This window comes from Dasypus novemcinctus, chromosome 11, assembly GCF_030445035.2.
Source record: "Dasypus novemcinctus isolate mDasNov1 chromosome 11, mDasNov1.1.hap2, whole genome shotgun sequence".
Classification (NCBI taxonomy): Eukaryota; Metazoa; Chordata; class Mammalia; order Cingulata; family Dasypodidae; genus Dasypus; species Dasypus novemcinctus.
In genome coordinates, this window is record NC_080683.1 from 45,309,247 (window position 1) to 45,331,999 (window position 22,753).

Here is a 22,753-nt window from a genome sequence, read left to right on the forward strand (position 1 = left end):
CAAATGTTCTCCAGTTTCATCCATGTCATCACGTGCTTCACAACTTCATTTCTTCTTACAGCTAAATAAAATTCCATCATGTAAATATACCACAGTCTGTTTATCCATTCATCAGTTGATGGACACCTGAGTTGTTTCCATATTTTGGCAATCATAAATAACACCACTATGAACATTGCTGTGCAGATGTCTGTCACTGCTCTCAGTTCTTCTGGGTATATACCTAGTAATGGTATTGCAATGTGAGGTGTCAAATCTATATTCAGCTTCTTTAGGAATTGCCAAATAGTCCTCCACAGTGGCTATACCATTCTGCATTCCCACCAAGAGTGAATGAGAGTTCCTATCTCTCCACATCCTCACCAATACTTGTAGTTTTCTGTCTTTCTAATAGTGGCCCTTCTAATCGGTGTGAAATTATATCTCATTGTAGCTTTGGTTTGCATTTCCCTAATTGCTAGTGATGTTGAACACTTTTTCATATATATATATATATTTTTGCCATTTGTATTTCCTCTTTGGACAAATGTCTATGCAAATCTTTTACCTATTTTTAAATTGGGTTATTTGTCTTTTTTTTTTTTTTGATTTGCAGCATCTCTTTTATATCATGGCTATATTAAACCCTTTTTGTATATATGATTTCCAAATATTTTCTCCCACTGAGTTGGCTTTTTCACCCTTTTGACACAGTCCTTTGAGGTACAAAAGTGTTTAGTTTTGAGGTGGTTACATTTATCTGTTTTTTCTTTTGTTGCCTTGTGCTTTGAGTGTAAGGTCCAAGAAATCATTATGTCCCACAAGATCTTTAAGATATTTCCCTGTGCTGAGCCAGTTTAGTTCGGTGGTTGAGCACCAGCTTCCCACATACAAGATACTGGGTTCAATCTCTGGACCAAGTACCTTAAAAAAAAAAAGCTTCCCTGTATTTTCTTCTAATAGTTTTATAGTCCTGGCTTTTATATTTAGCCCTTTGACTCATTTTTAGTTGATTCTTATGAAGGGAGTGAGATAGGTATCCTCTTTCCTTCTTTTGGTTATGGATATCCAGGTTTCCCAGCACCATTTTTTGAAAAGACTTTATTTTTTCTTTCTTTCTTTTCTTTTCTTTTTTTCTTTTAAGGTTGCTGGGGATTGAACCTGGGACCACAATGTCTCCCCTGAGTTGGTTTTTTCATTTGTTTGCTTGTTGTTTGTTTTTGTTTTTTTAGGAGGCACTGGAAACTGAACCCAGAACCTCCTATGTGGGAAGCAGGTACTCAACTGCAAGAGCCACATCCAATCCCTGAAGCAACTGTTTTGTCCTGGTAACATGAACTTGATAGATTAGTCAAAAACCAGTTGGGGGAAGCAGATGTGGCTCACCTGATAGAGCATCTGCCTACCACACGGGAGGTCCAGGGTTCAAACCCTGGGCCTCCTGACCCATGTGAAGCTGGCCCACGTGCAGTGCTGATGTGCGCAAGGAGTGCCATGTCACTCGGGTGTCCCCCGCGTAGGGGAGCCCCGCGTGCAAGGAATGCACCACGTAAGGAGAGCTGCCCTGTGTGAAAAAAGTGCATCCTGCCCAGGAGTGGCGCTGCACACACAGAGAGCTGACACAGCACGATGACGCAACAAAAAAGAGATGCAGTTTCCCAGTGCCACTGACAAGAATACAAGCAGACACAGAAGAGCACACAGCAAATGGACACAGAGACCAGACAACTGGCAGGGGTAGGGGGAAAGGGAGAGAAATAAAATAAGTCTTAAAACAAAAAACAAAAAAACACAACAGTTGGCCATAGAGGTAAGGGTTTATTTGTGGATTCTCAATTCTATTCCTCTGATCGATGTGTCTACCTTTATGCCAAAATCATGCTGTATTGACCACTGTAGCTTTATAATATGCTCAAAGGTCCGGCAGTGAAATACCTCCCATATTGCTCTTCTCTTTTAAAATGCTTTTGGCTATTCAGATGCACCTTCCCTCCCAAATGAATTCAGTATTTGCCCTTTCTATTTCTGTAAAGTAGGCTGTTGGAGTTTTGATCGCTATTGCATTGACTCTATAATGCATTGACATTTTCATGATATTTAGTCTTCTAATCCATGAATACAGAATGTCTTTCCATTTGTTTAGGTCCTCACTGATTTCTTTTATCATTGTTTTGTAGTTTTCTGTATATAGGTCCTGAACTTCTTTGGTTAAATTGATTCCTCAGTTTTTGAGTCTTTTTGTTATTGTTGTGAATGGAATTCTTTCCCTGATTTCCTCCTCAGATTGTTCAATCTAGTGTACAGAAACATTATTGATTTTTGCATGTTGATCTTGTATCCTGCCACTTTGCTGAACTTATTTATTAGCTCAAGTAGCTGTGTTGTAGATTTTCAGAATTTTCTAAATATAGGATCATGTCAAATGCAAACAGAGTTTTACTTCCTCTTTTCCTATTTGGATGCCTTTTATTTTTGTTTTCTTGTCGAATTGCTATAGCTAGTACTTCTAGAACAAAGTTGAATAAGGTGGTGACAGTGGGCATCCCTTGTCTTGTTCCTGATCTTACAGGGAAAGCTTTCAACCTTTTCCCATTGAGTATGATGTTGGCTGTGGGTTTTTCATAAATGTCTTTTATCATATTGAGGAAATTTCCTTCTATTCACATCTGAAGTGTTTTTTTTTTCAAGAAAGGATGCTGGATTTTGTTAAATGCCTTTTCTGCATCAATTGTGATGCTCGTGCAGTTTTTCCCCTTTAATTTGCTAATATTACATTGATTGATTTTCTTATGTTGAACCAGGCTTGCACACCAGGAATAAATCCCACTTGATCATGATGTATAAGTCTTTTGATATGCCATGGATTCAATTTGCAAGTATTTTGTTTAAAATTCTGCATCTATTTTCATTAGATTGTTCAGTAATTTTCTTAAAGTATCTTTTTCTGGCTTTGGTATTAGGGTGATGTTGGCATCATAAAATATGTTAGGTAAGTTTCCCTCCTCTTCAGTTTTTTTTTTAAGAGTTTAAACAGGGTTGGTGTTAATTTTTCTTGAAGTGCTTGCTAGAATTCACCTGAGAAGCCATCTGGTCCTGAACTTTTTTTGGTGGGAGATTTTTGATGACTGATTCAATCTTTTTAAATGTGATTAGTTTGCTAAGTTCTTGTATTTCTTGTCACATCAGTGTAGGCTGTTTGTGCATTTTTAGTATTTTGTCCATTTCATCTAGTTTGTCTAGTTTGTTGGCTTATGTTTCTCGTGATTTTCTTTTATGGTCCTTTTTATTTCTGTGGGGTCAGCTGTAACTTCCCCCTTTCATTTCTGATTTTATTTATTTGTATCTTCTCTCTCATTAGTCCAGCCAGGGAATTGTCAATATGATTGATCTTCTCAACAAATGAGCTTTTAGTTTTTTATTTTCTCTATTGTTTTTTTGTTCTTAATTTCATTTATTTCTGCTTTAATCTTTATTATTTCTTTCCTTCTCCTTGTTTTGGGAATGGTTTGCTATTTTTCTAGTTTCTCTAGCTATTCAGTTAAATCTTTTATTTTAGTTCTTTCTTTTAAAAGTTACATGGTTTAAGGTCTTATGTTTAGCTCAAGTTGACCCATTTTGAATTAAGTTTTGTATATGGTATATGTAAGGGCCCAGCTTCATTCTTTTGTATGTGGATATCCAGTTCTCCCAGCAGCAGTTGTTGAAAAGACTTTTTTTTCCTATTGAATGTTCAGGACACCCTTGTCAAAATCAACTGACCATGTATTTCTAGGCTTTCAGTTCTATTTAATTAATCTCTTCGCCTATTTTTATGCCAGCAGCACACTATATTGCTTACCATAGCCTTGTATTAAGTTTTGAAATTGGGAAGAGTGAATCCTCAAGATTGTTTTAGCTATTTGAAGTCCTTTGCAATTCCATATGAATTTGAGGATTGGCTTTTCCCTTTCTGCAAAAAAAAAAGGCTATTGGATAAATTTCACTGAGGGGAGTAGCTGTGGCTCAAGCAGTTAAGTGCCCACCTCCCAAATGGGAGGTCCTGGGTTTGGTTCCCAGTGCCTCCTAAAGAAGACAAACAAACAATGAGCAGACATCCAGCAATAATAATGAGCAAGAAATCAAGCAAACAAGGAGTAGATAAAGAGCAATAACAACAAGCAAGACAATAAGCAGACAATGAGCAAAAACAAGTGAGCAGGGAGCAGATATGTCTCAAGCAGTGAGTGCCCACCTCCCACATGCAAGGTTCATTCACAAGGTTCACGGTTCAGTTCTCTGTGCCTCCTAAAGAAAAAACAAAACAGACAAGGAGCAGACAATGAGCAAAAAATGAGAAGACAGTGGGCACAAACAATAAACAAAAACAACAGCAAACAGATGAGGGAGCCATTGGCCGTGGGGGGAGGGGGCAGGTAAGAATTGCACTGAATCTGTAGATCACTTTGGGGGATGTTGCCATCTTAATAGCATTAAGTCTTCTGATCCATGTACACAGGTTGTCTTTCCATTTATTTAGGTCTTTAATTTTCTTTCAGCAATTTTTGTAGTTTTCAGTATCTTGCACCTCCTATTTATTTTATTCTTTTTGATGCTATTGTAAATGGAATTGTTTTCTTAATTTCCTTTTTGGGTTGTTCATTGCTAGTGTATAGTAATACAGCTGTTTTTTTAAATTTTTGAAATATATCACTCATACATAAACATACATAAACAATAAATGTATAATAGTTGTGAACTTACAAAACAAACATATATAACATCAAACATATATAACATTTCACCCTACCACCAATAACTTGCATTGTTTTTAAACCTTTTTAACTATTAAAGAGCATTGTCAAAATATGACTACTAAAGTATTTTTTCCCTAACCAATCCAATTATTATATTTATATCATTTATATATGAACATACATAAACAATTAAATGTATAGTAAAAGTTGCAAACTTACAAACAAACATGCATAACATCATACAGGGGTCCCATACATCAACCCTCCATCAACACCTTGCATTGTCATGAAACGTTTGTTACAAACTATGAAAGAACACTGTCAAAATCTTACTACTAATCATAGATCTTATCTTACATTTGGTGTGTTTTTCCCCCAACACACCCTATTATTATTTTTTAAATATTTTTTAATGACAGAAGTTGTAAACTTATAAAACAATCATGCACATGTGTAGAATTCCTAAACAATACCCCTACATCAACATACCACAACATTGTTTGTCATTTGCTACAGATAAAGTAACATCATCTGATTATTGCCATGTCCATAGTGTACATTTGGCTCACATTTCCATACTGCCTCAGTATCAACACAGTACATCTTTTGCATAGATGCAAGAATATTATATTATTACTACTAACCACAGTCCATAGGTCACTCCAGCTGTATTTTTCCCATGCCTCTCCAAATTCCCAACACCCTGCAGTAGTGATATACATTTGTTCTATCTAACAAAGGACATTCTTGCATCTGTACCATCAACCACAATTCTCACCCACCTCTTGGTTTACTGTGCTATCCAGTTCCTAGATTATTCTAAAGCATCTGTCAACTGGCATTTACATAACTAGACTACCATTTTCAGTCACATCCCCATTTATAAACTAACTGTTACTCACTGTGTGTTACCATCCACTCGATACATTTCCACAATTTTACAGTAAAGCTAATTAAAACTTCTACAAAAATTAAACATCAGTAGTCCACTCAGTCCTTCTCTTATCTCCTTAAGAATCCACCACCTACCACCATGTCTTCAAGATGTTTTCCAATAATTTCTTCTAGAACTTTTTTTTAAAGATTTATTTCTCTCCCCTTCCCCACCTACCCACCCCAGTTGTCTGTTCTCTGTGTCTATTTGCTGCGTCTTCTTTGTCTGCTTCTGTTGTTGTCAGCGGCATGGGAATCTGTGTTTCTTTTTGTTGCGTCATCTTGTTGTGTCAGTTCTCCATTTGTACAGCACCATTCCTGGGCAGGCTGCACTTCCTTTCACGCTGGGTGGCTCTCCTTACAGGGTGCACTCCTTGCGCGTGGGGCTCCCCTACACGGGGGACACCCCTGCATGGCAGGGCACCTTGCATGTATCAGCACTGTGCATGGGCCAGCTCCACACGGGTCAAGGAGGCCCAGGGATTGAACCATGGACCTCCCATGTGGTAGATGGACGCCCTAACCACTGGTCCAAGTCCGCTGCCCTCTTCTAAAACTTTTATGGTTCTTTTTAGTTTTTTGATCCATTTTGAGTTAATTTTTGGATAAGGTGTGAGATATGAGTCCTCTTTCCTTCTTTCCTCTATGGATGTCCAATTCTTTCAGCACTGTTTGTTGAATGGATTGTTCTGCCCGAGCTGTGTGAGTTTGACAGGCTAATCAAAAATCACTCGACCATACCTGTGAGGGTCTGTTTATTTATGGAACCATAAATTCGGTTCCATTGTTGTACTGTGTCTGTCTTTAGGCTAGTACCATGCTGTATTTACCACTATAAGTAGGAATTATGATTTAAAGTCTGGAGATGAGGGTTCACTTTTCCTTTTATGATGTTTCTAGCTATTCAGGACTCCTTACCCTTGAAATAAATTTAATGATTGTGTTTTCCATTTTTTCTTTAATGCTCTTGGAATTTTATCGGGATTGCATTAAATCTGTATATCAATTTGAGTAGAATTGACATCTTAACGATATTTAGTCTTCCAGTCCATGAGCAGGGAATGTTCTTTCAGTTATTTAGGGCTTTTTTGATTTGTCTTAATATTGACTTGCAGTTTTCTGAATACAAGTGCTTTACATCATTGATTAAGTTTATTCCTGACTATTTGAGTTTTATCTGTCATTTTATTTTCACCACTCTTTTGACACTTTTAGTTACTTTTATTGATATAATCTTCATTTCTAGACCTTCTTCCAGGCCCTTCTCTCCTGTCTTTTCTTTTCAGGCTCTAGCACACCCTTTAGTATTTCCTGAAATTCTGGTCTCTTGCTTAGAAATTCTCTTAGTTTCTGTTTACCTGTGAATATTCTAATTTTGCCCCATTTTTGAAAGACAGTCTTGCTGGATATAAGATTCTTGGCTGGAAGTTTTTCTCTTGTAGTATCTTACATATCTCAGATCACTGTCTTCTTGCCGCCATGATTTCTAGTGAGAAATCAGCACTTAATCGTATTGGATATCCCTTATATGTTATGCATTGCTTTTCTCTTGCTGTTTTCAGAATTCTCTCTTTGTCTTTGGCCTTTGACATTCTGATGAGTATGTGTCTTGGAGTTGGTCTATTTGAATTTTTTCAGATGGGAGTACGTTGTGCTTCTTGGACAGGGATATCTATGTCCTTCAGTAGGGTTGGGAAATTTTCTACCATTTCTTTAAATATTCCTTCTGCCCCTTTTCCCTTCTCTTCTCCTTCTGGGACACCCATGACACCTATGTTTGCACGCATTTTGCTACCATTTAGTTCCCTGAGACCTTGTTCAATTTTTTTCCCTTCTTTTCTTCATCTCTTCTTTTGTATGTTCACTTTCAGAGGCCATGTCTTCAAGCTCACCAATCCTTTCTTCTGCCTCCTCAAATCTATTATATGACTCCAATGTTTTTTAATTTCACTGATTACAACTTTCATTCCCATAAAATCTGCTATTTTTCTATGTATGTTTTCAGATTCTTCTTTGTGCACATCCAATATCTTCTTAATATCCTTAATCTCTTTAGCCATCTCATTGAATTTATTAATGAGATTTGTTTGAACATCTATAATTAGTTGTCTCAACTCCTTTATGTCATCTGGAGGCTTATCTTGTTCCTTTAATTGGGCCATAGCTTCCTCTTTTTTTTGGTGTGGACTGTAATTTTTTCGTGGTGTCTTTGCATCCGGCTTACTCGAGTATTTTTTCTGGGTGCAGTTTTTCTCTTTAGTTTAGGGCTTGCTATCATTTCTCCCTTGCTGGTTGTGCACTGGGGGCCAAGCATGTAGTTGATGCTGTAAGCTGTGGAGGCTCAAGCTGCCCTCATTGCACCAGGAACCAAACAAAGCTTCTTCCAACTTTCTCCTTTGCCAGGGTAGAGACAGAGTCACAACTATGTGGAATAATCCAAGTTGTGCAGGCCTAGATTGTAGTTGCCCAGAGAGACTGATGAAGCTTCACATCCCTTTCTCCCCTGCCTGGGGCAAGGATGGAACTGCAGGTGTGGGCAGCAATCTATGCAGTGTGGGTCCAAGATGACTGCAGTTGCCCTGGTAGACTTCTGATTTTCAGTCTATGCCAGCCAAAGTTCCCTGCAGTTACCAATACAGCTGGTTTTTGCATGTCAATATTGTATCCTGTGTATTTTCTCAATTCATTTATTAGCTCTATTAGTTTTTTGTGGATTCTTTAGAATTTTCTATATATAAGCTCATTCCATCTGCCGAGAGAGTTTTTTTCTTCTTCCTTTCCTATTCAGTTGCCTTTTACTTCTTTTTCTTGACTGATTGATACAAATAGAACTTTCTTTACTATGTTGAATAGAAGTGGCAAGAATGAGCATCTTTGTCTTGTTTCTGATCTAAGGGGCAAGTGATATTTATTTAAGAAATCCATTTTATTCATACATAGTAATAAAGCATACAATTCATCAAAAGTGTACAATCAGTGTTATTTGGTATTGTCACATAGTTGTGCATTCATCACTTCAGACTGACTTCTAATATGAGCCCTCAGTCTATCCCAAAAAATGTGCAAGCAGGAGACATTGTTTCCAGTCTTCTGCAGTTCCCCCTACTCCCATTCCATTTAGGTAAAATGAAATGGCTGCCTGCATTGGGCATTGCTGGGGGAAGACCCCTTTTGGAGAAGAGCTTTACCAGAAGGCAAAAAGGACTGACCTGCAGGTTTTTTTCCAGAAAATGGAATATCCTCTATGTAGGAGTTCTCCATTTTTGTTTCCTGGACCCCTTTGCCAGTCAGGTGAAAACCATCTTACTAAGTCCATACTTACTGTTTATTATTTAAGAAATAATTTTAAATCTTTTTTTTTAATTTTTTTTATTTTTTTATTGACTTTGTAATAATATTACATTAAAAATATATATGTTTAAATCTTAATTTTAATTAAATTTAAGAAATTATACCTGCTAACATGTACCCACAAGAATGTTTTTTGGAATTTTCAATTCAAGCTCATGAACCTCCTGAAATCTTTCTGTGGACCCTTTGGGGGTCTGTGGGCCCCTGCTTAAGAACCCCTGCTCTATAGGGTTGCTGATAAGCAACGCATGCTAATATAGCTGTTTTGGTCCAGCAGATACAGTTTATAAAATGAACATGCACATCATATTAATCAATGTATATCTGCATCTCACTATGTAGGAGCCTGTCCCATGTAAAAACAGAATCTTAATGCCAGCCATTAAGTTCTCCACTTGCTTGCACATTTACCTTATATGAGCTCCTCTTTTCTACTCCCTTGGTGGAGCTCACATCTCCTTTCTGAATGGCTTGCTGCCAAATTCATGAAAAAGTTCAGGAAAACTGTGAAATGCTAAATTGAATGAGAATTTTTATCCTTTATCACCCTCTTTTAAGCTACCCTTTTGCCTTGACAATCCTCCATTGACTGTCCATATATGACTAAATTTCTTATATGACTGAGTTATTCCTTGGCTTTAGGAAGTGGCCAGAATCAAGTCTCAGGGATTTTGTTTTGAACTGAGTGGGATTAAAGAGAATCATTCAGAGCAGAGAGATGATGAAGCATTTAGATGGGGTATACCCTTGGAAACTAGTAGGCTGAGTAAGGCATATGAAATACACAGGGCAATATTTGAAACCTTTGACTCTTGATGTAGGACAGTCTCTGCTGTTTTCTCATGAAAGGCAGTTGGCTTGATGACCTCCATAATTTTAGCATGATATAGGGCTTCCACTTCCAGTGGTTAAGGGGGAAGAAGAGGCCATATCAAAAGGTGGGACTCAAAGTGTCAGTTCCAGGAAATATATTCATAGATCTTTGCAAAGGTGAACTGAAGAGACTGGATCAGTCTTCTGATCCATAATGATGAGAAAATAGTCAATATGGCCTCAGGGGTAGCTTAGGTCTAAAGAGCCTCCATTCTTAGCTTCGTGAACCTCACGACTCCTCCAACTTCAGGTAATTCCTAAAGACTAGGGGTTCTTAACAAGGAGCCCATGGGCTTGACTTGAAAGTCAAAAAAACATTCTTGTGGTATCATACTTGTGGGTGCAGGTATGATATATTTATTAAATAATACACAGTATAATGTAGACATAGTCAGGCATCTGTGTTTTTCAACTGACTGGCAAGGGTGTATGTGGAAGAAAAAAGTTTATGAACCCTTGCTGAAGACTGAGCAATGGGGGCCCAGCAGGTGACTTATAAATTTGGAAAAGGTAAGAGTTGCTGCTCAGTAGGAATTCATGATTCACTAGTTGCCGTCTATAAGGGCTATTATCTCAAGACTTTGATGTTGACATTTCTCCAGTTGTTTCTACAGACCAGAAAACGAAAGAACATTAAACCAGAACAATTCAGGAAGTAACTGGGGTTAAATGAAATGCCTGGGCCTTGTAGAACACTTCACAGAGAAATTTTGCTTTCTCCCTTTCTCCCTATCCTACAGTTTTTCAGAGTAATTATAGTAAATTTCTAAGATGCTTCTGGAATACCTAAAGGGAAGAATGCATTCCCTTCACAGCTTTGCCACTTCAGATCTCCCCAGAATTTAAGGCTGTGTCATCTAAGTTGGTAGTCATTTGCCACATGTTGTCTATTGAGCATCTGAAGTGTAGCTAGTCTGAATTGAGATGTTCTGCCATAATTTCAAGATTGGTATGAAAAAAAAAAGACAATTCAATTTGTTTTTCTCTGTTTTTTTTTTTTAGATTTGTAATTTAACTTTATTTTTAAAGAATTTTTAAGTTACAGAAAATTTACATCGAAAATATAAGGGATTCCCATAATACCCCACCCAGAAGTGATCTCTTGGAGATATTGGATTAATTTTGCCTATTTCTTCATTTTAAAATGTCTAAAATTTTAAAGTACTCATGTGGCCTGTATTATATTTCTATTGGACAGTGCTGCTGTAAGGGCTTACCTGTTCTGTCATTGGACTGGCCTGGCCTGTTGCTACTGCCCTGCTTCAAATCTTAGTACTCTGTTCTGTTACCTGCAGCAGACTTCCTGGCCTCTTGCCTCCTGCTTGTCCTGAGCAGAATCCACAAAGCACCAGTGCCTTGGGCAGTACTACAATTTTAAAGGTGCTCTTTCTACAATGCACAATTCCATTTCTAGGAAGCTCTCCTTCAGCAATAGTCCAACATGGACACAAAGAAGTAGAAATTCAATACAGCATTGTTTGTAGTTGAGAAATTGGAAACAAACTAATAAAAAAGGGCTTAGTGTTCCTATACTGAGGAAAATCATGCCACTAGGGAAGGTATATGCAATTTTGTAGAAGTACAAATTAAACTGTTAAAATTGAATGCCAGGGAAGCAGACATAGCTCAAGCAATTGGGCTCCCAGGTACCATATGGGAAGTCCTGGGTTTGGTTCCCAGGGCCTGCTGGCTAAGGCAAGCTGGCCCACATGGAGAACTGGCACAACAAGATGACACAGAGAAAAAAGACAATGGGAAGGAAAACAACAAAACCAGGGAGCTGAGGTGGCTGAAGCAATTGAGTGCCTCTCTCCCATGTCAGAAGGTCCTAGGATGGGTTCCCTGTGCCTCCTAAAAGAGAAGGTGAGAAGAGAAGACAAGCAGAAGAATGAGCAGCAAATGGACACAGAACAGACAGCAAACTCAGGTGTCAAGGGGAGGGGAATAAATTTTAAAAATCTTTTTTTTTTTAAAAAAAGAATGCCAGTAAGAAGTGAATGGGTTTGAGATGGCAGAGTGTAAGGTGAGGGGACTTAAGCATTTTCCTCTACAGCCTTGACATTAGGATGTAACTACAGTTATCGTGTTTACTGTCCTAAAATTGAGAATTCTTTTAAAAATGGTATCATCTGAAAGTAGATAAAAGGGATAACTTTTATGCACATTCCCATTATCCTGGAACTGCTTTTTTTTTTTTTTTAGGATTTATTTCTATCCCCCCATTGTTTTGTGTTTGCTGTCTGCTTTCTGTTTCCATTTGCTGTATTCTTCTGTCTGCTTGTCTTTTCTTTAGGTAGAACTGGGAACCGATCCTGGAACCTTCCAAAGTGGGAGAAAGGCACTCAGTCTCTTGCACCACCTCAGCTCCCTGGTCTGCTGTGTCTCTTACTGTCTCTCCTCTGTGTCTTTTTGTTGTGTCATCTTGCTGTGCCAGCTTTCTGCATGGGCCAGCACTCCTGCACGGATCAGCACATGCCTTCACCAGGAGGCCCTGAGAATCGAACCTTGGACCTCATATATGGTAGACAGGAGCCCATTTGCTTGAGTCACATCTGTTTCCTACTATTGCTTTAATTTGTCCCCTTTCATACCCTCTGTGTTTGCCCATCTTCATAGCAGTTTATGCTAAAGGTATTTGTTTCAGTCAAATTTATCCCTAATAACCATGTTTTCATATAGAAAATAAACTCCCTTCTTAAAGAAGAATGGCATTTGAGTGATCTGGCTAGGTTTTTCTACTACCGAGAAGGGATTTCAAATCTTAGGGTCTCCAGCCTAATTCCAGTTTCAGGAGCATGTAATAAAGGATAACTCACTTCCAATAGAAGATCCATTCCAGCTAGGACTTTCTCTTACGGTCTCGTGGTTCCTTCTTTAAAGGTTACTGAATCCTTTCAGTTCCTCCCTAAGATAGGCCTCCAAATTTCCAAGGAGTTTATACATTGATTTAGTGTGTTCTCCCAACTAAAGTAAGGTGGAATGGAGAAGTTCTCAAAGTGAGAGTCTCCACAACACTGGTATCACCTGTGAGCTTGTTAAAAATGTAAATTAACAGCCCCCCACCAATGTAATGAATCAGAATGTCTGGAGAAGGGGCCTAGGAAATTGTGTTTTAACTAGCTCAGTGATTTTTTTTTTTTAAAAGATTTATTTCTCTCCCCATCCTCCCCCACCCCCCAGTTGTCTATTCTGTGTCCATTTTGCTGCATGTTCTTCTTTGTCTGCTTCTGTTGTCAGCAGCATGGGAATCTTTTTTTGTTGTGTCATCTTGCTGCGTCAGCTCTCCATGTGTGCAGCGCCATTCCTAGGCAGGCTGAACTTTCTTTCGTGCTGGGCAGCTCTCCTTATGGGGCACACTCCTTGCGCGTGGGGCTCCCCTACACGGGGACACCCCTGCATGGCAGGGCACTCCTTGCGCGCATCAGCACTGCACGTGGGCCAGCTCCACACGGGTCAGGGAGGCCCAGGGTTTGAACCGCGGACCTCCCATGTGGTAGTCAAGATGCCCTAACCACTGGGCCAAGTCTGCTTCCCTCAGTGATTCTTAATACACTCTAAAGTTTGACACCCAGTGAGTTAAAGAAACCAACGTCAAAGGAAAAAATGCAAGCATTTTAAGAGCTGGGAATGGGTTGGAGGAAAAGCACTGGAAGACTAAATGGGCAGCTGAACACTGGGATGGGTGATTGAGATTGCAATTAGACCTCGTTTTCCTTTTGCAGAATAGGCCACCTGGAGCCTGGAAGACAAGGAGAGAGGATGGGGGAGACAAGGTACTATCCGGATAGGAGCCTCAGGTGCTGGCATCAAGGGAGAGAGGTGAGGGAGGGGGCAGGGGAAAGAGACTGATATTTAGAATAGTTAGGATCTGAAGTTCTTTTCCCATCCCTCTGCAGTCCCACAGCTGCAAGATTAGTTTTAAGATAGTCAGGATGGGAAGGAGTGGGTAGGCTCTTTCAAGGAGTAGGACAGTTTGGTCAAGAAAAAGAAAAAAAAAATAGTCTTGGTCATCAAAACACCTTGGTCATTTGTGAGGCCATCTGCCCCTGCATCTCTGCCCCCTGTGTTTGAGGGTCTGACCCTGACCATAACCATAAAAGAAGCAGTTTCAAAATGATAGAAACTAAGGGAAAACAACAAAAAACAAAGATTGCCTATTAGCCGCCTATCCCACTTCTCACCAAGACATGAATGGTCAACTTTCTATAAGTTTGCTTAACTTTAATTGATCAGATCTTTTTGCCATTAGATGAAAAAAGCAAGGAAATCCATTTCTTTATTAGAAGTGCTTTCAACTCCTGTTTGCACCAAAATAAGCCATTATTCACCAAGACACAGGAGAATGGAAGGAGGAAATTTAAGGATATTTGTTTGCCTTCAACGTTAGTAGCAGAAGCTGAGCTGTGCTCAAAATACTTATGCTGTCTTAAGCAACGGGTTGCTGGGGTGTCTAGGGACCTGACACATGGGACTTTAAGAACTCCTCAAGTCGTTTCATCTTCTCACCTGGAAGAAAAACAACCACCGGTAAGGAAAAATGCTGGTTGTTTTAGACTTTACTGTACTTGTTGACAGGTGGGAGTAAGGGGAGGTGCTGGCAACATCGTTTCTCAGGATGGAGGCATTAAACCTGGGGTCTGGGCATGTAGTCCCGCTGAGGCTGGTTTGGGCATGATGGGCCCCAGATACGTTAGAGCTCGGCTTCCTTTTCCAAGATCCTACCTCAGGCTCCCCTCCCGATGGGATCCCCACGAGCTGGATAGAGCTTCCTGGGGCTTAGAAACTGAAGAGTTGTTTGACAATAGAGGCTGGAAGAAGCCAGTCCTGGCCGGAGAGGCCGCCCGTGTCTCTCCCCACGATGCCCCTCACCTCTGAAACGACGTTCCCGGTGTGACGAGGCCAGATCAAGGAGAAGACTCTTCACCCGGTTTCGTACCCGGGGCCGTCCGAAGACAGTGATTTCGGCTAGGCCGTCGGAGTCCACCACGTCCACCAGCAGCAGGGCCTGGCTCATCCACTCAAGTTTTGGAATCGTGGCTCGGTCTGGGCCTAAACGGGAGGAGAGACTATGAGCGGCGGGACAGTCACTACCTGGCGGCGCAGGTTCAAGGGAATGTTGCCGGGGAAGGGAACAGCGAGAAGCTGGTGACACTGGCCTGGCGTCCAACCCGCGCGCGCGCACCCAAGGAGCCGCAGAGCTGCTGCCCGGCCCGCCCCGGCCCGCCGCCAGGCCCGCGGCGCAGCCCGCGTCACGCACCGAAGAGCGGCTCCACCAGCCACGCCTCCAGGTGGAACACCAGCGGGTCCCTCAGCTCCTCCACGGGAAACCACCACGGGCGTTCGCGAATGCGCGGCCCGCGGGGCGGGCACCTGAGCAGGCTGCTCGGGGACGCCTCGGCAGCACCGGCGCCGCCCGCCATGCTGCAGCGGAGCCGGCTCCCGGGACGCGGGCTGCGCGGAGCCCCGCCGGCGGCCTTAAGGCGGCCCGCCCGCCCGCGCGCACCCGCCCGCGCGCACCCGCCCGCGCGCACCCGCCCGCGCGCACCCGCCCGCGCGCACCCGCCCGCGCGCACCCGCCCGCGCGCACCCGCCCGCGCGCACCCGCCCGCGCGCACCCGCCCGCGCGCACCCGCCCGCCCTCGGCTGCTGGTGAAGGCTGGCGCTCAACTCAGCACCTCTCTGATTAACAGGAGTGCGAAGTGGCGCCCTTGTTGACTGGGAATCCCCTGGAGACCTCCGTTAAGGTCTCCACCTTCCACCCTCCAGTCGTAGGTAGGTAGAGGGCAGCAGGCTCGTTGAATCTGTAGATTTTCTCTCCTCAGCCTCCGTTATCTTCTCTTTCCGGTTGGTTACCATCTTGATATCATTCAAGCAAAACCAAGTGTGTCATGTTTTAAACAAAATGTCAGAGGTGGTTATTATAGAAAACGTAGCTAGTGTAGACAAATACCTGTTACTTTTACCATGCTGACACAATGGCTACCGGTGCACATTTCTTCCCAGTTTTCTTAATTTTAATTAAATGTAAATTATAAAATGCTTCACACATGCAAGAAATAATATAACAAACACCAAATCCCTCCTACATGCCCAGATTTAACAGGCGTTAACACTTTCCCACATTTGCTAATCTCTTTCCTTTAAAAGTTACCACTAAAGCATCTTTCCTCTCCCTCTAAGAATTCATTGTCCTGAAAGTGGTGTGCCATCTCTGTGCATGTTCTTATATTTTCTAGTGCATTTCTATAAATATTGTTCGCCAGTTGTTTTAGAATAGATAGCATCCATTTGTACAAATTATTTTTGCTTATAATCAGCCATAGTTTGTTTTAAAAATCTTTTTAATGGAACATTTCAATTATTTACCTAAAGGGAAGAGTATTAATGTATTGAATTCTCTTATCCACATCATTTAGGCTTCAGCAATTATCAATATTTAGTATCCATGAGAGGAGATTTCATTGGAGATATTAAATATAACGTTAGTGGTTTTTTTTTTTAAGATTTATTTATTTCTCTCCCCCTCCCCCCTCCCCCTGGTTGTCTGTTCTCTGTGTCTATTTGTTGCGTCATCTTCTTTGTCCGCTTCTGTTGTTGTCAGTGGCACGGGAATCTGTGTTTCTTTTTGCGTCATCTTGCTGCGTCAGCTCTCCGTGTGGGTGGCGCCATTCCTGGGCAGGCTGCACTTTCTTTCGCGCTGGGCGGCTCTCCTTACGGGGCACACTCCTTGCACGTGGGGCTCCCCTACTTGGGGGACACCCCTGCATGACAGGGCCCTCCTTGTGCGCATCAGCACTGCACATGAGCCAGCTGCACACGGGTCAAGGAGGCCGGGGTTTGAACTGCAGACCTCCCATATGGTAGACGGACACCCTAACCACTGGGCCAAGTTTGCTTCCCTTTAGGGGATATTTTTATTTGTTCAATTTAATTTAAAAAATCAACATTGTAATACATGCAGATTATAAAGTGTTGGGGACTTTGTCAGTTGGGTGTATTGTAAATATCTTCTTGCAGTTTATATGTCTTGTCAGTTTCTTTAAGATCTCTTGATTTAAAAAATTAAAATTTTGATAGTTTTATTTATTCATCTTTATAGTAAATGTTTTCTGTGTCAAGTTTAAAACCTTCCCTACCTTGAAATCTAAAGATACTCACTATAAATTCTACTAAAAAATGCTCACATTTGAATCCTGATATTTAAGTCCTTATTTCATCTGGGGTTAATTTTTTTTAATTGGGCATAAGGGAGGGACATAATTTCATCTTCTTCTAAATCGATAACTTAAAAAAATGTAAATGTTATTGGAATTGTACCTTTTCTACCATAGTGGATTAAATAAAACTTGTCAAAATATGATTTGTCACTTACTGCAACACTTGGTAATCTGTTCTTTCTTTCATGTCTCTCTGTAAGTACATTCAACCAATTGACCATTTTGTGTTAACAGGCAGGATTTGTGCCAGTTCATACGCAGGTAAGGAAAGTTGCATTCATCTTTCCCTTTACTCATGTGTATAACCATTCCTCCCACCTACTCTGTAGCAGAGTCTACCTAGCAATATTTCTTTGCTTTTTCTTTTTTAGATATGTACATGTAAAATAGTAAACACTTGATTCTGCAAAGTCACCTAACTACATGGATTAAACGTTCTACCCAAAGAGACAATACCACCTCCTCAGTATGAAGTTTCAGGTCTTTGACAGCAATAGTTGAACTGTTGCAAATTGCTTCAGTCCATCCATATGACCTAAACGAAAGCAAAGTCCATGAGACCGTTTTTTCCTTGTTTCCCTTCATGTGTGTTTCTTTCCTATACTTTAAGGAATGATAGATATAAAGCATCTTTTCTTGAGTGTCATCAGATTAGTCCTGATCTGGCCCTACTGTGGAAACAAGGTGGTCTTTTTTTTTTTTTTTTTTAAGATTTATTTATTTCTCTCCCTTTTCCCCCATTGTCTGCTCTCTGGGTCCATTCCGTGTGTGTTCTGTGACTGCTTGCATTATCCAGCAGCACTGGGAAACTGCATCTTTTTTTTTGCATCATCTTGCTGCATCAGCTCTCCATGTGTGCGACACTACTCCTGGGCGGGCTGCGCTTTTTTCAATCGGGGTGTCTCTCCTTGCAGGGCATACACCTTGTGTGTGGGGTGCCCCCATGTAGGGGCATGGCGCTTCTTGCGCATGGCAGCTCTGCACATGAGCCAGCTCACCACATGGGCCAGGAGTCCCTGGGGATCGAACCCTGGACCCTCCGTATGGTAGGCAGACGCTATCAGTTGAGCCACATCTGCTCCCCACAATGTGGTCTTTAAACTTCACTCTCACTATCTGTCCAGCCTTGGGAACTTCTGCCTAGCATTGAAAACTCTGCTCTATTGCCCACATCTGATGAAAACAGATTTTTGGTGCTCTCCAGCCCATCTGCAAACATCTTCAGAAAGTCATTTACTCTGCAGCCAATTAAGCCGACCATCCCCCTCTCCCTGTGGGGGCCCGGTGTGTAGTAGCAGGCTCCTTGGTAGTGTACACAGCCTGTTGCTTGTATGGGTTGCCCTTGGAGATGGCCCTTGCTTGTTGATGGTCCTGTCTGTGACCTCGTGCCATCCCCTAGCTAGGCTCCAGGCGGGTATGCGAGGTGCCTTTGGAAAGCCTCAGGGGACTGAGGTCTGGGTCCACATTGGCCAAATCATATCCATCCACACCAAGCTTCAGAACAAGGACCATGTGATTGAGGTGCTATGCATGGCCAAGTTCAAGTTCTCTGGCCCCCAGAAAATCCACATCTCCAAGAAGTGGGCCTTCACCAAGCTCAGTGCTGACGATTTCGAAGACATGGTGGCCAAGGAGCACCTCCTCCCATATGGCTGTGGGGTGAAATCACCCCCAATCGTGGCCCCTTGGACAAGTGGCAGGCCCTGAACACGTGAGGGCTTTGCCAGCACTACTCTCACCCAACCTGCGCCTGCCAATAAATGATTTCCTGGCTATCTTAAAAAAAAAAAAAAAAAAGCCATTTAATCTTCTTGTTGCAACATTATGGTTTTCACCTGTAGGAGCAGTTGCAGGGATATGCCAGCCGGTAATTTACATCTTCCTTTGCAGTGTCAAGCACAACCCCAGAAATGGTGTCCAAAGGAAAGCTCCCCATGAATCGCTCTGGTAGGTGCTGATGGTGACCTGAGAAGAGTGGCCAGTGGCAGAAGCATGTCCACTTGATGTATGGTCCCTCTGGGAAAGTACAACAATCACACAGCTTAAATTTCTGACATTGGTGAAACTGGTTGTTGTTTCCTGATCAAAATCTTTTCTCAGATGAACAAAGTAAGCTTTGCTGTTTTTATTTAAAACCCTCTTCCCACTGACACACTGGCAGATATTGATGTCCCTTCGATAGTACAGACCTGGACTGCAGTTTCTACAGATCTACTAACTGAACAGGGACAGTCATATGTGCTCAGTGCAGAGTCATCTCTTTGAGTGAGAAGGGGCTTCTGCTCCCAAAGTTCCTGGGGAAAAAAAACTCTTTCTTGATGGATGAGATTAAACTTTCCAAGAGAGCACCGAGGCAGTCATCATTTAAAGAGGAAGGCACACCAGCTGCCTCCATCTTCATCTACTTACAGAGAATCCTCTTCCTTCCCATTTCTTACATGCTTGCTTTCTTTGGCATCATTCCATCCTCAAGACAATTCAATGAGGAAATGAGGCTGGAAAGGCAAAAAGTTGTCCAAGTGGCAATGGAAGAAGCTGGGTAACTCAGGCTCCATCTCCTAGAGATGAGCCCAGTGAAACAAAATGCCAAGCTTGGGATTTACTGCTGATAAATGGTGAATCAGTTTCTCTGACTCCCAGGCCTTTTTTTTTTTTTTTTTTGTAAGATTTATTTTTTATTTTGCACCCCTCCCCCCCCCCCGCCCATTATCTGCTCTCTCTGTCCATTCGCTGTGTGTTCTTCTGTATTCTGTATCTGCTTGCATTCTTGTCAGGTGGCACCAAGAATCTGTCTCTTTTTGTTGTGTCATCTTGCTGCGTCAGCGCTCCGTATGTGCGATGCCACTCCTGGGCAGGCTGCACTTTTTTTTTCCGAATGGGGCAGCTCTCCTTGAGTGACACACTCCTTATGTGGGGGGGCTCCCCTATGCGGGGGACACCCCTGCGTGGCAGGGCACTCCTTGCACGCATCAGCACTGAGCATGGGCCAGCTCATCATGCAGGTCAGGAGGCCCTAGGATTAAACTCTGGACCTCCTATGTGGTGGGCAGATGCTCTATCAGCTGAGCCAAATCCACTTTCCTCTCAAACCTATTCAAAACACAATGTATAACCTGGTCTTTTTTTTTTTTTTTAAAGATTTATTTATTTATTTATTTCTCTCCCCCTAACCCAGTTGTCTGTTCTCTGTGTCTATTTTGCTGCATCTTCTTTGTCCGCTTCTCTTGTTGTGAGCAGCATGGGAATCTGTGTTTCCTTTTGTTGCGTCATCTTGTTGTGTCAGCTCTCCATGTGTGTGGCACCATTCTTGGGCAGGCTGCATTTTCTTTCGTGCTGGGCGGTTCTCCTTACAGGGCGCACTCCTTGCGCGTGGGGCTCCCCTACTTGGGGGACACCCCTGCGTGGCAGGGCACTCCTTGCGCATATCAGCACTGCGCATGGGCCAGCTCCACACGGGTCAAGGAGGCCTGGGGTTTGAACCGCAGACCTCCCATGTGGCAGATGGATGCCCTAACCACTGGGCCAAGTCCGCCGCCAACCTGGTCTTATTAACCTGTTGGATAACCCACCTGTAGGGCAGCTGTTCTAGAAATATTTCTTTATAAGTGAATGAATTAGAAGTGTAGGCTGTAATTTTCAAGTCATGGTGGATAGAGAGAGATGCAGCTTTCTTTCTCAATGCCCTTGACCTTCAGGGTACCTAGTTGTGCAGGCCCGATGGGAAACCCATGAGGCACAGCTGACTTGGCACCTGTACTCCCATGGGCAGTCCCGCTGCAATGGAGTGAAAAAGGCAATACCCTCCCTGCCGGGCGTCCAAGCTTCCCTAGTGCTCAGTTGGGGGTCCTGCAACCTCTGGCCAAGCACGTGGGCTCTCAGTGCCCAGGCCATTCATGAACCTACCCCTAAATCAGGGTGGCACCAGATGCAGCATGTCCATATTGTCAATTTCCCAGGTTGTGGGATGGGAAAGCAGACAACCCCAGTCCAGAAGCCCCCAGTGCCCACTGGCCCAGTGCCAACCGAGGTTCCCACATCGGGCAATGTGGAAGGCTTTGTTTTGTATATTAAATAAAAACTTTTAATCCCTTAGACCTTGTTCCTACTTCAATTAAAAATTCTAAAAAATCATTGAAACACTGGGATATCCCTGGAAAGTAATATTATAATGCCCAATAACATTTTTATATTAAATTTTCACAGATATTATTAAAAGAAATAGTAAAGCACATATTCTTTCACTCAAAATGTGGAATACTGAAACAGTTAAACAAAATTGACAAAGTCAATTTGTGTCGGATTCTTAAAAATACAAATAGTTATTTTTATTACATACTGCATAAATCTTAGGGTGTAAGAAATGTGTTTTTCTTAATTTCACAGAATTCTTCATTGCAAAATACTTCAAATCAATGTAAACATTTTTAAAATTTTTTATTTATTTGTTTTTTTACTGTTACATTTAAAAAATATGAGGTCTCCATATACCCCCACCCCCTTCACCCCACTCCTCACATAACAACAACCTTCTCCATCATCATGGGACATTCATTGCACTTGATGAATACATCCCTGAGCCCTGCTGTACCACATAGATAATGGTCCATATTTTAGTTTACACTCTCCCCCAGTCCACCCAGTGGGCCATGGGAGGACATACAATGTCCAGTAACTGGCCCTGCAGTACCACCCAGGACAATTCCAAGTCCTGAAAATGCCCCCACATCATATCTCTTCTTCCCACTCCCCACCCTCAGCAGCTACCATGGCCACTTTCTCCATCTCAATGCTACATTTACTTCCATTACTAATCACATTAGTTCCAGAATAGAGTATCAGTAAGTCCACTCTAATCCATACTCTATTCCTCCATCCTGTGAACCCTGGGATGGTTATGTCTGCTCCACCTCTGTATTGAGAGGGTGCTCCGATTCCACTTGGATGATGGATGCAATTCTCCTGTTTGCAGTTGTAGGCACTCCTGGCTCCCTGGTGTGGTGCTTGACCTTCTTCACCTCCCTGTTAGCTGACTGGGGTAAGTCCAATAAACCAGAGGGTAGGAGTTGCAAGTCTGTTGAGGCTCAGGGCCTGGCTATCACATGGACAGCCCAGAGATTCAGGTCCCCTGAGTATACACTAAACCCCAGCACCAACCACGGGTCTGGTAAAAGTGACAGGAGAGGCTTGTGAACAAAGATCACACCTGAGTCCAACTCCATCACACTCAGGAACACAAACTTCAAAGTAGGGCCAATTGACATGGCACTGAAGTCCATCTACCATGACCATAGAACCTGTGGGTCTCTGTAGCCCTCAGAAGAACCAATACCTGGGATTGTATCCACTTTAGCTGTGTCTGGGATTCTGCTGAGGTGTACGTAAGGGTGACCCCTCGGGATGACCTCCTGACTCTTTTTTGGAGACTCATAGCCATATAAACTCATTTGTCCTTTCCATTTCCCCTTTTTATTCAAGGTCAAAAAGCATTTTTAACTCCTGGTATTACATGTAGGCTGAGATATTCTGCTGGTCTGAGTTGACCCTTTATTCAAGGTCATTCTCCAGCCACATCATCGGCTGGTATAATCCCTCAGTGCCAGGGAGTCATGTCCCACGCTGGGGGGAAGGCAATGCATTTACATGCTGAATTTGGCTTCGAGACTGGCC

General features: G+C 42.2%; 1 protein-coding gene and 1 pseudogene across 1 annotated transcript; one reads left to right on the forward strand and one right to left on the reverse strand.

Annotated features, from left to right (window-relative positions):
- Positions 1-14,114: 14,114 nt before the first annotated feature.
- OOEP (oocyte expressed protein) lies at positions 14,115-15,382 on the reverse strand. The gene is made up of 3 exons (XM_004475975.4): positions 15,127-15,382; positions 14,739-14,918; positions 14,115-14,375 (listed from the first exon to the last, which is right to left on the reverse strand). The coding sequence occupies exons 1-3, from the start codon at positions 15,287-15,289 to the stop codon at positions 14,320-14,322; spliced, it is 399 nt and encodes a 132-aa protein (XP_004476032.4). The 5' UTR covers positions 15,290-15,382; the 3' UTR covers positions 14,115-14,319.
- A 2,942-nt stretch (positions 15,383-18,324) lies between these two features.
- LOC111759847 (small nucleolar RNA SNORA70) lies at positions 18,325-18,440 on the forward strand (annotated as a pseudogene).
- The last annotated feature ends 4,313 nt before the right edge of the window (positions 18,441-22,753 follow it).

What these genes read in the sequence shown, in the direction of transcription:
- OOEP (XM_004475975.4), bottom strand. Translation starts at nt 15,289, where the DNA reads ATGGCGGGCGGCGCCGGTGCTGCCGAGGCGTCCCCGAGCAGCCTGCTC. An exon ending in GCTGGTGGAGCCGCTCTTCG is followed by an intron (nt 14,919 to 15,126) that starts GTGCGTGACGCG and finishes CCTCCCGTTTAG; the next exon opens with GCCCAGACCGAGCCACGATT. An exon ending in CCGGGAACGTCGTTTCAGAG is followed by an intron (nt 14,376 to 14,738) that starts GTGAGGGGCATC and finishes TTTTTCTTCCAG; the next exon opens with GTGAGAAGATGAAACGACTT.